General features: G+C 49.4%; 2 protein-coding genes across 5 annotated transcripts; one reads left to right on the top strand and one right to left on the bottom strand.

The window, feature by feature from the left end:
• Nucleotides 1-896: 896 nt before the first annotated feature.
• Nucleotides 897-6,961, top strand: LOC120817817 (methionine aminopeptidase 2). The gene is made up of 11 exons (XM_040174379.2): nucleotides 897-1,105; nucleotides 3,175-3,267; nucleotides 3,357-3,419; nucleotides 3,538-3,640; nucleotides 4,396-4,557; nucleotides 4,737-4,918; nucleotides 5,032-5,126; nucleotides 5,206-5,302; nucleotides 5,423-5,526; nucleotides 5,746-5,861; nucleotides 5,964-6,961. The coding sequence occupies exons 1-11, from the start codon at nucleotides 949-951 to the stop codon at nucleotides 6,214-6,216; spliced, it is 1,425 nt and encodes a 474-aa protein (XP_040030313.1). The 5' UTR covers nucleotides 897-948; the 3' UTR covers nucleotides 6,217-6,961.
• A 319-nt stretch (nucleotides 6,962-7,280) lies between these two features.
• On the bottom strand, nucleotides 7,281-14,233 carry usp44 (ubiquitin specific peptidase 44). 4 transcript variants are annotated; one of them, XM_040174794.2, is made up of 7 exons: nucleotides 13,855-13,992; nucleotides 12,200-12,293; nucleotides 10,393-12,103; nucleotides 9,591-9,789; nucleotides 9,370-9,478; nucleotides 8,708-8,958; nucleotides 7,281-8,606 (listed from the first exon to the last, which is right to left on the bottom strand). In XM_040174794.2, exons 3-7 carry the CDS (start codon nucleotides 11,932-11,934, stop codon nucleotides 8,482-8,484), a joined length of 2,226 nt encoding a protein of 741 aa, XP_040030728.2. In that variant the 5' UTR covers nucleotides 11,935-12,103; nucleotides 12,200-12,293; nucleotides 13,855-13,992; the 3' UTR covers nucleotides 7,281-8,481. The 4 variants fall into 4 exon arrangements, with proteins under 4 accessions (XP_040030728.2, XP_077956636.1, XP_040030727.2 ...); XM_078100510.1 differs by having other exon boundaries at nucleotides 12,208-12,293; nucleotides 13,855-13,945; XM_040174793.2 differs by lacking the exon at nucleotides 12,200-12,293 and having other exon boundaries at nucleotides 13,855-14,233.
• Between the last annotated feature and the right edge of the window lie 1,238 nt (nucleotides 14,234-15,471).

The following is a 15,471-nucleotide window of genomic DNA, read 5'->3' as shown; positions in this document are numbered from 1 at the left end:
TGACCTCTCTCTCACACACCCATCGGAAAACATGAAATGAAGTTAAACCATGGCTTATTACAGAGGTTAAGCCACGCCCCCCACCCTTGAACACAATGGGACCTAATTGTTTTTTTAAAGATTTTTTTCAATAAAGTGGCATCTTCTCATCAAATAATTTACATATCGATATGGAATACACCATTTTCTCACATTAAACACACATTACACAAAATACGATTTGATGCCACCCATATTCAAAATGTTTTGGTCTGTTCAAAGTTGTGTCACACAACTTTGTTGTTGTCTTAATTAGGTTGTCTACTGTTGTGTGTCCTCCACCTAGTGGTCAATTTGGGGATTGCCACTCTTTTTGGGGGGACAATAATGTTTGTTTTTTGCTGTAGAATACTGTTTTTGAGATTAATTATCTTTCGGGGTTGAGATTGAAAAATGTTTTTGTACTTTGTTAAACGTTTATTCTATTCATTTTTCTCAAACATCACATATTTCGTTAATGCTAAACATCTGATATTTACATGATGCATATAATATTGTAATCCGTTCGGTCCATCAGTTTGTTTTGCACCCACAGGTTAATTTACCGGTTGGGGTCACCCCTCCATGCACGAGACCCCTTTAGCTGATTCGGCATGTTTTACTTTGTGCTGCCTTCAAGTGCTCACATTTAAATTCCCGTTTTTTTGAGTAAAAAAACCTAATTAATATATGCACAAAGAGGCCCGAATCCTCAATGTTCTCTGTGATGTAGTTAATTTGCGCCCTATCAAGAACCATTTCGATACAAATACAATCAATAATACTACCAATATTAATAATTACAATAATATACAGACGATTAAGAATGGTGTTGACCATCCCCGGATTTAACGAGTGTCCCTGAAGGCAACCACACACACAGCACTCCCACAGTGCATCGCGCTTCCCTTTCCAGCAGCGCCTGCGAACATGGCGGACGTGGTTGCGGAGCAGGTAGCGGACCAGATAGCAGTCCCGGCCCGGGAGCAGAACGGGGAGGCGGGGGACAGAGCCGAGGCCGACCCCGTGGGGGAGACAGCAAAAAAGAAGAAGAAAAAGAAGAAGAAGAACAAGTCCGCAACGACAGGTGAGGCTGGCTCCACCAGTTTATTGCTAAAAGGCTAGCTAAGCTAATAGTTGTCATTACTGCTAGTTAGCTACAGTTAGCTGTGATAAGCACGGAAGTAATGGGAGGTGGATTTCAAAGTAAAGGTTACCTGTTTTAGTTTTCTTTTATGGGTTGTTGAACAAATTATTAACCCGATTTGTAAGGACCGTAACTTTGGTATTTATCCATCAGATGAAATACGAATGTTTCCAAAATACGTTTCTTGGAGTGCTGCATCTGCCAAATTGAACTGACAATATAACGATACCGTCCGGACATAACACATACAGTATTTCTATAAAGTTGTTGGAAATCTGGACGTATTAGAAAAGTATTTGTAAATGTATGAAACTGATGGGGCATTTCACTCAGAGCATTAAATTAATTTAACACCAACTTCCACATTCCATAGGAATACAATCCAAAACATGCGTTGTCAGTTCCTGTTTGTGCTTTACATAAACAACAATTTACACGTGTACTCCTACTCAAAGAAATTCTTTGACAGGTTTACAATTTTGTGACCGTATCTTTGGTATTTATCCATCAGATACGAATGTTTCCAAAATACGTTTCTTGGAGTGCTGCCTCTGCCAAATTGAACTGACAATATAACGATACCGTCCGAACGAAACACTTACAGTATTTCTATAAACTAAAGTTGTTGGAAATCTGGACGTATTAGAAAAGTATTTGTAAATGTATGAAACTGATACGCATTTCACTCAGAGCATTAAATTAATTTAACACCAACTTCCACATTCCATGGGAATGCAATCCAAAACATGCGTTGTCAGTTCCTGTTTGTGCTTTACATAAACAACAATTTACAGTAATTCTTTGACAGGTTTATAATTTTGAAAGAAATCGCACCCCACTTTCTCGCAGATTTGTATTTTCTATGTTGCAAACTCCATTTGCATTCCCACATTTTGGTGGACATTTTATCAGCAACAATGCCGCTGAGATTGTCTGACTCGGTTTGCCAGTCATATTTTGCATGTCTCGTTTTGCTTTTTCTTTTTTGTGTCCCACCATACGACCACACCTGCTCAGGGGTGAGGTTTTATTTTGAAAATCACGACTGGAAAGGCTGTGCAAAAACGTGTGCGGCTTGACGCCGCGCCTCATTGGCCATGCGGGCTGCGGCCGGTCAGGGTGGTGCCTCCGTCAGGCCTTATGAAACACGCCAGGCTTCGCTCAGAGCCTCGGCTTGCACCACTGACATCTGACACAGCTGATGTAAAAAGAAACGCGGGGTTTATTTTGAGAGGAATCAGGAAGAGCTGATCGCTCCTCTTAGGAGCTCTGGTGCTCTGACCCTCTGCCAAGTTTTCCTCTTTCGTAATTCCCTGTTTGTTGTGCAAGTAAAGGAAATCTATAAGAGGGTTTCTTTTAATACATCCACCACATGCTCACATTATTAATCTATGGTTCCTTAAGGGCCTGACAGACTAAAATACCTGAAATATGGAGATATTCTTTTACTATACAGAAAAAACAGCGAGGCATTAAAATGGTTATGTCATAAGAACAACGTGCAAAGTCCTACTTTTAGAAAGTCTAAAAGGAAAAGGGCTAAAAGGAAACCTCGGGGACAAGTGGCGTTTACGTTCAAGGGAAAGCAAACGCTCTCAGTAATTATATGAGCTTCACTTTCAGCGGCTATTTCTGCTGATGTTGACTCGACCTTCTTGAACATCAATTGTTGGAATGGCTGCAGCTTTGAGCGAGAAGTAATTAATGCCCAAGTGATCCCCCACAACTCACTCAATGCTTTCCCTTAAGAAAAAAACGACCACGCTGACCATTTCCTAATGGAGGCTGTCCAGATTAGTGCGCATTTGTCGTTCCTTCGTAGCTGCTGCAAACATATACGTATATGTTCTTAATGAGGATGCAGAGATAACAATGATCTTTTAATGCCACTTTTATTTCCCCACGTCACCCTCTACGCCGCTTTTTGGCGGCGACTATCTCACGTGAGCGCTACGATGCACTGCAGTGTTTATGTGCGCCTGTTGCTGATCATTCTCTGGTGGCTGCAGGCGCTGAGGAGGAGGCTGACGTGGTCGAAGTGGTCAAACAGCTGGAAAAGCAGGCGATAGGAAACAAAGAGAATGAGGAAGACGGCGAGGAAGGTGAAGTCCGTTGCGCCGCATATAACCCGCGCCACATGTGAGCTGTACCATTGGTGGGTGGTGTAACTTCAGTATGTTCACTCGCACAGATGGAGACGATGGAGAAAACTCAGCAGGGAAGAAGAAGAAGAAGAAAAAGAAGAAGAAAGGACGTGAGTCCATCGCACGTTATTTTGGCAGAGCTGTGAAGAACATCTCCTTGAGCTTTTACCGCTTTGTGTTTGTCGTCCTGAATTCAAACATTTGATTTTTTTTCTTATTTCCTTCCAGCCAAATGTCAGACTGAGATTCCATCTGTGCCCATCTGTGATTTGTACCCGAGTGGAGTTTTCCCCATCGGACAGGAGTGTGAATACCCGACCTTACAGGACGGGTAAGAGGAGAACACACTGCCGCACCTGCATCCGTGTTTGGGCGCGTTCCCTTCACGCTTCGTCCATCCTGTGGAACCAAAAGAGATCCTGCTGTGATCCAAACAAATGTTTCCCATACACCGTTCCGCTGGCTGCTTCTATATTCATTTCAATTTCTCTTTTCCCCTTTTGTCTTTCTGTGAAGCCTTTTAAAATAATATCTTTGTTCAAACACAAAATCCAAATCAGTGGGAAGCACCTCTGGGTCGGTCGGTCCTGCCTGCAGGTTTTCCAAATGTTGTGGATACAGTTTTAAATGAAGTGTCATGAAATTCCATCTTGCCACATATTTTGTCACCAAACTGTCCCAGAAAAGCGTTTGCATGGTTTGTTATTTGAGGGTTGTGGTGGTGATGATACTGTGTGTCTCTGTGCAGATAAACCCGTTGACCCTGGTCAGGGTGGTGCTGCTTGTTATCTTGTACGAACAGTTACTGTCGTCGGGGTTAAAGGTTAGATTAAACATGAAAGGCTTTTTTAACTCCGTTTGAGAACACATCACCCGTCATACTCTGCACTTTTGTAACAAAATATAGAATAGGTGACAAAAGCAATTGTTTCGTATTTTTAAATGTTTCTTCTTCCTGTAAAACATCCGACGTGTTTTATGCAAGTGACGGCTTTTTCAACAGCAAATATGACATCAGTCAAGCTGCCCGTTTACTTTCACTCCCACCTCCCCGTGTGTAACCGCGTCGCCTTCTCCTCCTCCCAGTCGCAGCGCCGCGTGGCGTACGACCCACGAGGAGAAGCGGGTGCTGGACAAGGCCAACGAGGAGGTCTGGAACGACTTCCGACAGGCGGCCGAGGCGCACAGACAGGTCCGCCAGCACGTCCGCGGCTTCATGAAACCCGGCATGACCATGATCGAGATCTGGTGAGGCTGATCGCTTTACGTCCACCTCGCCCGCCGTGCTGTCAGCGTGATAATTATATATCTATAATAGAATATAGAATAGAAAAAGTATATATTTTTTATAACCGACAAAGACTTTTCAAACAAAGAGCAGACCGAATTCTCCCTGCGTCGTTCTCTAACGTCCCGTTAAATGGCAGCGAGCGATTGGAGGACTGCTCTCGCAAGCTGATAAAGGAGGACCGCCTGGACGCCGGCTTGGCCTTCCCCACCGGCTGCTCGCTCAACCACTGCGCCGCCCACTACACTCCCAACGCCGGGGACACCACCGTGCTGCAGTACGACGACGTCTGCAAGATCGACTTCGGCACGCACATCAACGGTACGGTGAACCTTTGCGCCGCGCTTTACGTGATGATTTATTGGCTTCGTTTTTCTATTCAGGTCTTCTGAAAATGTCCGACGAGCTAAACGCTGCTCGCTGTGTGTTTGCAGGCAGAATCATCGACTGTGCCTTCACCGTCACGTTCAACCCGAGGTACGACAAGCTGCTGGAGGCCGTGCGGGACGCCACCAACACCGGAATCAAGGTGCGACCGGCGCGCCGCGCGCTTAGGCTCTGACGCGGCGATCCCCTTCCGCTCACCCCCTCCTGTCTGTCCTCCGCAGAGCGCCGGCATCGACGTGCGTCTGTGCGACGTCGGAGAGGCCATCCAGGAGGTGATGGAGTCCTACGAGGTCGAGCTCGACGGCAAAACTTACCAAGGTGGGTTTCTGCCGATGTGTGTCGCTCGTCGTTTTCCTGTGGGACGACCGGGGGGGGGGCGCCGTTCAAAACGCCGCGTCGCCTCTTTATTCATGAGGCCTTTTTATTGTTCCGTTCCAGTGAAGCCGATCCGAAACCTTAACGGCCATTCTATCGGTCAGTACCGGATACACGCCGGCAAGACCGTGCCCATCGTTAAAGGAGGAGAGGCAACCAAAATGGAGGTGAGTTGATTCTATATTTGATCCAACACTGAAATATCTCGTCAATCCCATTGTGGTTTCTGCTCATCAGTTCTTTCTACATTCCGGAGACTCACTTGTTCCCGGGAATATTATGGCTCTGATTTTCTAAGTGACGCCTGAAACGACAAAGCTATGCAGATTCATGCAAACCTCAGAGGGCCTTTTCTCTGTTACCGACGGATTGTTTTTCCTCCGCAGGAGGGAGAAGTTTACGCCATCGAGACGTTTGGCAGCACGGGTAAGGGGATGGTGCACGACGACATGGAGTGCTCCCACTACATGAAGAACTTTGACGTGGGCCACGTCCCCATCAGGTAAAAGCTTTGTCTCTAATTCACTCACCTGGGACTCGCGTCGTGTGACACACACACACATATTCTGGTGCTCGTAACGCCGACACGCTGCGTCCTCCCCAGGCTGCCCCGAGCGAAGCACCTGCTCAACGTGGTCAACGAGCACTTCGGCACGCTGGCGTTCTGCCGCCGCTGGCTGGACCGCCTGGGCGAGACCAAGTACCTGATGGCGCTGAAGAACCTGTGCGACCTGGGCATCGTGGACCCCTACCCCCCGCTGTGCGACACCAAGGGCTGCTACACCGCGCAGTTCGAGCACACCATCCTGCTCCGGCCCACCTGCAAGGAGGTGGTGAGCCGAGGGGACGACTACTGATGGACCCCCCCCACACCCCCCTCTTTAACGACAACACACCCGCCTTCACCTCCGTCACACAGCGCCTCCACACCCCTCCCCTCCCCCACAGAACCCCAAAAAAGAGCCCCAGAAAAAATGCCAAATGCCGCCGTGTCCCACCCACAGTGCACCGCTCGCAGCTCGCGTGGGAGGAGGGGCGCGTCCTTGCAGAGGTTATGCAACATTGCCGCGGCAACGGCGCCTATCCGGTCGGAGGAAGGAGCTGTCGGCGGTGTTTGCGCCCCGTGTTTTACAGAAATAAGTGTTTATTTAAGCTGCTGCTGAATCTAGAGCGCGCCGAGTATTCAGAGAGACGGTGAGCCGCTTTCTTTTTATGTTTCCTCCGGACCCGCCGGCTCGATCTACGGCAAACTCTGCAAACGCACGACTCCCAACGCGTTTAGCTCCGGGTGTCTTATTAATGAATCCTCACGCAGCTGTATGTTTGGTTCTGTTGAAACCAGGTGGTGGGCGGGGGGGCGGGCTCTGTCCCCTCTATTTGTTTATTTGAAATTGGCGCTTCAGTTTGTTCCTCAGTTTAAAAAAAAAAAAAGTTTGATTTCCTCCCTGAAAATGTTTTTGTAAGAAAAAAGTTGATTAAAATGGTTTTGCGCATTGTGGGTTTTGGTTTCTTCTGAGAAGTTCTGTGTATATTTAACAGAACATGAATAACAATTAACTGTTTTAATGAGAGCATATATCTTAATAAATCCACTGAAGTAAACGACTTGTGTCGGTGCACTATGGGACTCTTAGGTTTGACTCATGCGTGTTGGTCTGGTCCCGTGTGACAGGAGGGACTGATTAAACACACGCATGTCACAGCAAAGGGACTCTTATTGTGTGGTTTTGTCACATGACACAATCCTTAATCAGCCTCCTGATGGGTCACATGTGTCAGGTGGATGGACACCAGATTCAGCCAAAGGTTTCTTTGATACCTTCATTTAAGACATTTGACTTAACAAATTTCTTTCTGTAACATTTTTTGACCCACCATATATTTTACAATTTTCGCCACAAAAAGCAGAGACACTGGCAGCTTTTGTAGAAAAATGAAAAAATATTCTCATTTATTGAGGTAATTTTCTCAAAGAAATTGAGGTAACAACTTGCATAGTATTACTTTCATGAAGACGCTCGCTCCCGTCGAGTAGTGACCGCCAGCGAAGGAAAAAACGTATGAAGTGTGCTTTGAAGGGAACATTGTTGAGGTGAATACCTTGTTATGTTGTACAGTTTTTCTCCAGTATGGAGATAAATATTCATCTGTATACATTGCAGACATCTGGATATTGTACTAAATAAAATGTAGCAAAAAAAAACAGCATGTACACATACTTAGTGGTGAACAACAGTCATCACTGCTGGTGTCGAACAATCAGCCAATGGCCGCTTTTTTAAACCCTCTGAGGACGATCGTATAAAAATACATTCACATTCTGAAGGCTGGTCGTCTGAGTGGGACTTCAGCCCCGAACAATCCGCTGAGTTGATATGAGATATAAAAATATACTCAACAAAAAAGGGCACTTTTACAGAACACTAGTCTGGTTCTCACATGGGGAGTTACTCTGGAACAAAGAGGAAGGCAGGAGCATTTACCCCCCCCTGCCACCAGCTTTTTTTTTCCAGAAAGAATAAACGCAGCCGAGAAAATGAACAGCTGAGAGGTTTTCCCATAAACCCCCCCCCCCCCTTCCCCCTTCCCCCCCGGCTTTGGTTGAGGTTTGCTCCCCCCCCCCCCGGCTTTGGTTGAGGTTTGCCCCCCCCCCCAACAAAATCATAAACCCCATTTAAAAATACAGCAACAAACCGTTTCTGTAGAAATGAGTGCATGACGTTACATCCAGTTCTGTGACCACTTTCTAAAGTGACAGACATTTTCACTTGATTTAAACAAAAACAAAACGTCATTCACAAAAAGAGCAGCCAGATGCACCTGTTGGGCCTCCAGAGGACGCTCGAGTCTGTTGGCTGCTACTGAGAACACATCTTGGCTGATACTCTTTAATAAAATACACTTGTAGGCAAATCACAAACGTCACCCCTTTCTTTAAAAAAAAATATCTACATATAAACATGTAAGTTCACAAAGCAGAACCAGGCTTTAGGAGTTTTTCCCCACTTATTTAGAAAAATAGACTAAAAAAGACTTATTTTCCTCCCGGGGTCTGAAAATGCCCAAAGGAGGGGAGGGGGAGGAGGAGGAGGAGGAGGAGGAGGAAGAAGGGCACTCTGGTCCTATAGCGGCCGGTCTTTGTCCTGAGTCACCCGCTGTGTGTAGAACAGGATGTAGGCCTGAGCGCGGCACACCTCCTCCACCGAGCACACGTTCAGCTTCGAGTCGTTACAGTGAACCCAGAAGCCTGCAGAATGGGAAAGAGGGGGGTCGGGGGCGGCGGTGATTAGACAAATCTACTCCGCCAAAGAAAAGCGCCGCATGCAAGATGACCTCCTCTTCACTCACCTCCCTCTGTGTTGTAGCAGTAGGAGGTGTAGTGGCCGGAGCCGAAGCCCTTCCCGTGGTGCATCACCACGGCGGAGAGGTCGTACAGGAAGTGCTTGGGGCGCGGCGAGCCCGGGGCACCGGGGCTGGCGGGGGCGGAGCAGGGCGCCGCTCTGGGCGAGGGCTCGCGGCAGCAGTACGGCTCGATGTCGAGGAGCTGGTCGAAGCGGACGTGAACGCCGATCTTCTCCCGGTGGTTCCGCCCGGACCACCTGAGGACGGGTCAGGCATTTAGACGGAGGCCGACCAGAACGTATCAAACATACAACACATCAAAGGCAGGTCTGACATGTGTTAAAGCTGCATTCTCTGTAGTGACCAGCAGGGGGCGACTCCTCAGGTCACATAGACGTCTATGAGAAATGACCCAACTTCTCTCTTGATTTGTTCCCTCAGTCTCAATCTGTAGTTCAGTTTCTTTAATGCAGCATTATGAATTATCAATTTAAAGAGACAGTTCTCTTCAGTTCAATGATTTAAAATCTTCCCCTCTGGTCACATGGCCGTCGCTCTATTCTCAAGACAAACTTTCGGCCCCTATTTTTCTAACCTGATCGGCTCCGTGTGACTAGAATGGCTTTTGGTTCCACGCACCAACCCGCTCGGGTCCAACGGGATCCTACCTGAAGCGCTTGAGGTGAAGCCGCAGGACCTGAGGCAGTTTGTGCACCACCAGCCGTTTCTGCGCCTCGGTCAGGAGGAGCGGTTTGGAGGAGGAGCGCCGGCGAGCAGCTGCACAAAGAAATCGAAAGGGTCGGTACAGACGTTACTCCCTGTGACCGGGAATCGGGTGCAAACCACACGGGACGTTCCCGCTCTAAAATGTGACTGTGTGTTTACTCACAGTTGCACTGCTCGCAGGCGTAGATGTTTCCCTCCAGCGCTTCCGTCTCAGTAAACTTGGCGAGCATTTCCGTCAGATGGCACGAGGCCTGAGCGGCCGACTCCCTGCTGTTGCTGTGGTAGCGCTCGGGGAACTCCAGGGACAGATCCCAGAAGGGCTCCACGGTGTTGGAGCGATGGTCGCACGCCAGGCACGTCACCTGCACCCCCCCCAGGGAGGGGGACCAGAGCCGTTAAGAGGGCGCAGCGGCACGTTTGTGCATCTTACGCGAACCTGGGCGCCTGTTTCTAATGCAAAGTGGTGAAAAGGCGGCGGGCCGAGGCCACACAGCCCTCCATTGAGCGGGAGCAGGTGTCCCGCTCGGCCCCCACAAGGAGACACTAATCTCTTGTCCGCCAAAGTTAATCCTCTGCATCCAAAAACTGTACAAAAGGAGTTATTTCTTTTGATTTGAGGAGATTGCAATTTTGAGGACTGAAGAAAGAACCATGAATATCCTTTTTGAAGCAATAATAAATTAACATTGAAACAACGTAATTTTTAGTTTTTTAGGAATTTAGGATTCTATCATTGAGTAATCTGGTAAAAAAATACAAGCGCAGCTGGCCAACAATTTACTCACAAAAATGATTTCAATTTAGTGTAATAAAATGCAATAAGTGCTCATAGTGGGGACGTAGAACCCAGACAAACCATTTATCACTAGTTTTGCAGGAAGAAATCCTGAAAAGGTTTGTGTTATGACCGAGTAGAGCTGAAAGTTCCCTTAATAAGTGTGTGTGTGTGTGTGTGTGTGTCGTACCTGGCTGAGCAGCTGGCCGTGGAAGATGGTGTTGACCACGCTGAGCACCTGCTTGATGAGGCGTTTCTGCGGGACCCCCGCGGTGGTCGTGTGCTTGCCGGTGCTCTCCAGCTCGTGCTGCACTTTGTCCAGCAGCTCGCACAGGAACTCCTGCGCGTCCTGCTGGGCGTAGCCCCGGAACGCCGGGATCAGCTGCCACACCGAGTGGAGCATGGCGAAAGGCGACACCAGCGCCCACTTGCCCGACCACATCACATGGAACAAGGTGTGCAGCTCGTGGCAGAGCGAGATGTGCTTTGAGCTGGGCTCTTTGGGTTGTATCAGCTCCATGCTGCGGGTCCGGGAGGCGCCGCCGCTCAGCCCCGCCCCGGAACCCGAACTGGCCTGGAAGCCCCGCCTCTGGATCAGGGGGGACGGACTCCCCGCCAGTTGGCCGTGGACGGCGGACGCCAGCAGCTCCAGCGCCTGCGTCAGATCCAGGCGCAGGAAGCACTCCCTGAAGACGAGGAGGTGGCTCAGCACCTGCAGGATCGAGTTCATGTAACACGTGTTGCCCAGGTTCCTCAGGCCCGTCACTCCGGGAGTGACTGTGGGACGCCGTTTGAAGGGCGAGCCGCTCTGCTTGGCGCCCTGCTTTCGGGGAACGGGGGTTCGGGCGGAACAGGGCGTCGCTGAGGGGGCTTTGGGCCTCGGTTTGCTGGCGGAAGAACGCGTGCCGGGTTTGGGAGCGGGCTGGGCATTTTTCGTTCTCCCACTCCTCCTCGGGAGAGCGGCGGCAGGGCTCCGGGTCCTGGGCCTGCGGGTGAGGGAAGGAGTCACGGGGGGTTTTGTCCGATTGCGCGTCCTCTGAGACGGCCGCGAGAGCGCCGCCTCCGCCTCCTGCTTGCTCTTCCAGCGTAAACGGCGGCTCTTCCTGAGAGGGGCGTTCCCCAACTCCTCTCGTAGCTGCCTCTTTACAGCGCGCCTCCTCTCCCGCGCCTCCCTCTTCAGCTCCTCTTCCTCCTCCCTCTTCCGCTCTTCCTCCTCCCTCTTCTTCCCGCAATCGGTCAGTGCGAACCACAGGCGGAAGACGCGTCCCATGAGCGTCCTGCGGCGGTGCCAGAGCGCCGTGAACATCCTGTCCTCGTCCCTCAGCTGCAGCTGGCGGGCTCCGGACGGCATCGGGGCATCGGGGGCGGCGCTGGCCGAGCGGAGGGTGCGTCCGCTGCGCGTGGTGACCTCGTAGCGCTGGCTCTGGATGGCGCTCAGCGTACTGCGCAGCAGCTTCAGGTCTCCGGTGGCGTTGTCGTTCAGGACATAGTCGTCGCACAAGTAGCAAAAGACGTAGAGCTCGTTGACCTCCATCGCCAGCGGGTGGTGCTGCTGCTGGAAGTGCTGCAGGGCGTGTTCCTCGATGTAGCGCCCGCACGCCACGTGGGCGCAGCCCAGGCAGGCCCATATGGACTCGCTGGTGTTGCAGTCGACACAGTGCCACTTCTGCGGGTTGAGGATGGAGTGGTCCGGGGCCAGCCGCAACCGCCCCACATGCTTACACCGGTCCATTGCACGCGCCCGCCCGGGCCGGCCGGTCGGCTGTCAGTCAGTGACTGACCGTCTGTGTGCAAGCCTGCGTGTGCTGTGTGTGTGTGCGCCCGTGTGTGTGTGTGTGTGTGCGTCTCAACGTCTCACACCGGCAGTTGGGAAGTGGGACCCTCCCCGGGCATGATGGCTTCTAGGAGGCGGGAGAGGACAGATGTGGTCAGTCAGGACGAATGAGAAAGCAGAGAACTTGCATTCAAATGGAGCGAGTTGGATGTATGAGGTTTACATAATTACTGTGCGGTCGCCGTCTATTTGAGCATCCACCTCTAAAAGCCACGTTTGGAGTTTTTCCACATCGTAATAACATCCTTTACTTTTTCCTGGAAACAATAAAGTCAAAGTCGAACATCCAATGACTGTTTTATGAGGCAATAGCTTCGCACAATTAATTGCGGCAAACTGCCGGCTTCAGTGTTTCCAGAAACACGGGCCAACAGATAAGTAACGCGAGTGTTGCCAGGCACCTCCACAGAAAAACAGAGAGGTGGTGTTAGCTAACATGACCCTGCTGAACGGTGATGTAAAACCATCAACGAGACGAACCTTTGAGCTGAAACTGAGTCACCAGGAAATAAAAGAGAACCCAGCTGGGCGCGATGGATGCAACTGAACTCAATCCAAAACCCAATATCAGTCTCCTCTCGGCAGCTGAGTATGTTGGGATCCTCGAGTGGGCTCGGCCCCATCGATCCACCCCACCGAGGTCAAAGTAGTAAGCTTGTGCGGCCTTTGTCTGTCTGCAGGACTACCTTTGCAAGAGGAAACGAGTGTGCAGCAACAAGAGAGGAAGGGAACGATGCCAGTGCAAGGAAGCATCGCGTTTCTAACTCTCTGCCCATCACTCCCACGTCCCTGCATGCAAATAAACACAAGATACGTCGGGTAACGTGTTCTTTTCGCGGGAGGGGGGCGTATTTTGTCAATCAAACGTCGCGTGTGCGGGACAGACGTCTGTAGAACCTGCGGGTGTCATCGCGATGTCACCGTGAGATCAGCGGCAAGAGGACGAGCCGACACGCGGGAGGTGATCAGTGTCCGACTCGAGGGAGAGTTTCCTCCAGAGTTTCTGATGACACTGAAGTTGTATCAGCCAAGTGGGCGCGCTTTGCCTGGTTTGTCCGTGTGGCTGCGTGGTCTCAAGTGGCTCCGGGTTAAATACGACAAATCAAAAACGCCATCAGCGTCTCGGGCCTTTCGACAAAGTGAACCGCATGACGGCGAAACGAGACGTGCGACCAAAGAGGTCAAAACAGCCCGACTTTTCCTCTCCTGCTGAGGTTAGCGCGCTACTGCTAGCATGTAATTGATACAGACGAGAGGAGTTGCGATAACAATATACATACATCCTACATAAAAAGCACATTAACCGCTTTGAAAACTAAGAATAACTGAACAGCGTAGTTTAAAACACAGCTACACAAACCACGCGTCACGCGTGTCACATCCGCTGTTCGTCTCGTATTTATCAAAGAGATTAGTGAGCCATAGCTGCCCTGCTAACGTTAGCCCAGCATGCTAGCTAGCAGTAGCCCGCCGGGCTAACGTTAGCCCAGCATGCTAGCTAGCAGTAGCCCACCGGGCTAACGTTAGCCCAGCATGCTATATAGCAGTGACCCGCCGGGCTAACGTTAGCCCAGCATGCTAGTTAGCAGTATCCCGCCGGGCTAACGCTAGCCCAGCATGCTAGCTAGCAGTAGCCCGCCGGGCTAACCACGATAATCCGAACAAGTTGGTGCCTTGACGGGAGGTCAGCTCCCGGCGGCCGCCTCGGCGTTCCAAACAAACCGGCCGGGTGAGTCCAGTCGACAGCGAACGTACCACCGGCCTCGCTGTTCGGCGTTTATCACAAATGACAGCGTGTGGAGGGAAAAGCGAGCATACCGAGCCTCTCCTTCACGGCCAGGACTCCTCCGGTTCCAAAGGGACCGCCATCTTGTCAGTCCCTGTCGCGTGGTGTTGGCTCGAGCGCGTCCTCGATACGTGACGTTGTTGTTGTTGTTGTTGTTGTTTACAATGACGACGGAAGAGCGGAGGCGTTCACCTTTCTTCTATTAACACTGTTTCCGTATTTAAAGATGCATTATACTGTCATTGTTTTGTATTTCTTTCACCCCTTGCTGTTTATAAGTTTAATGTCAAACTTGTTATTTGATTATTATGTGATTTGTTTTCATAGTTTCTATGTTAGTTATAGCGGTGCTTTAGTGGGTCATATATGTAAGTTATTACTGTTAATTGTTTATTGTGCGTTATGTCACGGGGTCACTTTTAAATTAAAACAATTAACAAGGCAGAATTACTGCATTTCACTAATAAAATCGATGTAATTTTATTCCGTGCCACTAGAGAGCGTCGTTGCATTATCTACAATCCCGTGTTGCCTCAATGACTTTAACACGAGCCATCAAAAAAATACTCCACTACTAGTGAAAATAAAACGTTCTTACATAAAACTACATATGTCCAAAATAATGCAAAATATAAAATTAAAGCTCAGAAAGAACCAACGATAAAAAAAAATCATGATTAAAGCATTTGAACAGCTACATATATAAAGCTAAATATTGTTGCTGATGAAGTTTTATTGGTTGCAAATTAATCACGTCTTAATTCCACAGTGATAATATTTATCAATATATTAATGAAACTGAGTAAAAGGCGAGACTTCGTAACACGTAGTTGTATTTCAGTGTTTGTGCGCGTGTGTTTTATCCTTCCCCCTGAGGGCCGGTGGAACCTTCTGAGGAGCTATTTTAAAGGGGATGCAGGTGTAGCGCTCCATGCTGGCTTAATGGGGGCTGGTGGAGCTCACTGTGTAGATCCTATCGTCTTCTCCCAGAAAACAACACGCATGTCGCGTTAATGTCTGCTGAGTCTTGTGAAATTGATCACCCACGGTGGTGTGATCATTACACAACGTGTACTAATATTAATCACAGTAATTTCACATCAAACAAGAGAATAAAGGGAGGAGGCGGCCTCTCATTGAGGAAAGAGCGCCCCGGAGGAGAACTTTTAATCTCAACACACGCAACCGGCCTGCATGTGAAGAATCCCTCTCATGTACTGATTAGTGGGGAACTGATCCATCCGAGCCTCGTTAAACCCCCACTGAACAGGGGGGGGGAGTAACATGTGCTGCTGTGTGTGTGTGTGTGTGTGTGTGTGTGAGAGAGAGATTAGGGGGCGTTTTTGAGTGACTTGGAGAAAGAGGTATGTGATGATGTGCCATGCGATGCTTGTGAATAACCTCTAATGTTTTTCTCCCTCCGTGTCTCCGGGGCCTTCACCGCCGTCATGTCCACACACGCTCCCCCCCTCCCCCCCACACACACCTTCTCATGTACTCTCGCATTAACACACTTTATTTTTGTCACTTTTACAATACTTTTGAGGCCCAATTCAATAACTTCTTTAAAGCTGCATGAAGTAATATTGTTTTATTGAGACTGAACGCGGGTTTTCCGTAGCTGGACTTCTTGCGTTGTTGCTTCTTTT

The sequence above is a fragment of the Gasterosteus aculeatus genome, chromosome 4 (assembly GCF_964276395.1).
Source record: "Gasterosteus aculeatus chromosome 4, fGasAcu3.hap1.1, whole genome shotgun sequence".
Classification (NCBI taxonomy): Eukaryota; Metazoa; Chordata; class Actinopteri; order Perciformes; family Gasterosteidae; genus Gasterosteus; species Gasterosteus aculeatus.
This window is presented reverse-complemented; position numbering and strand designations above follow the sequence as displayed.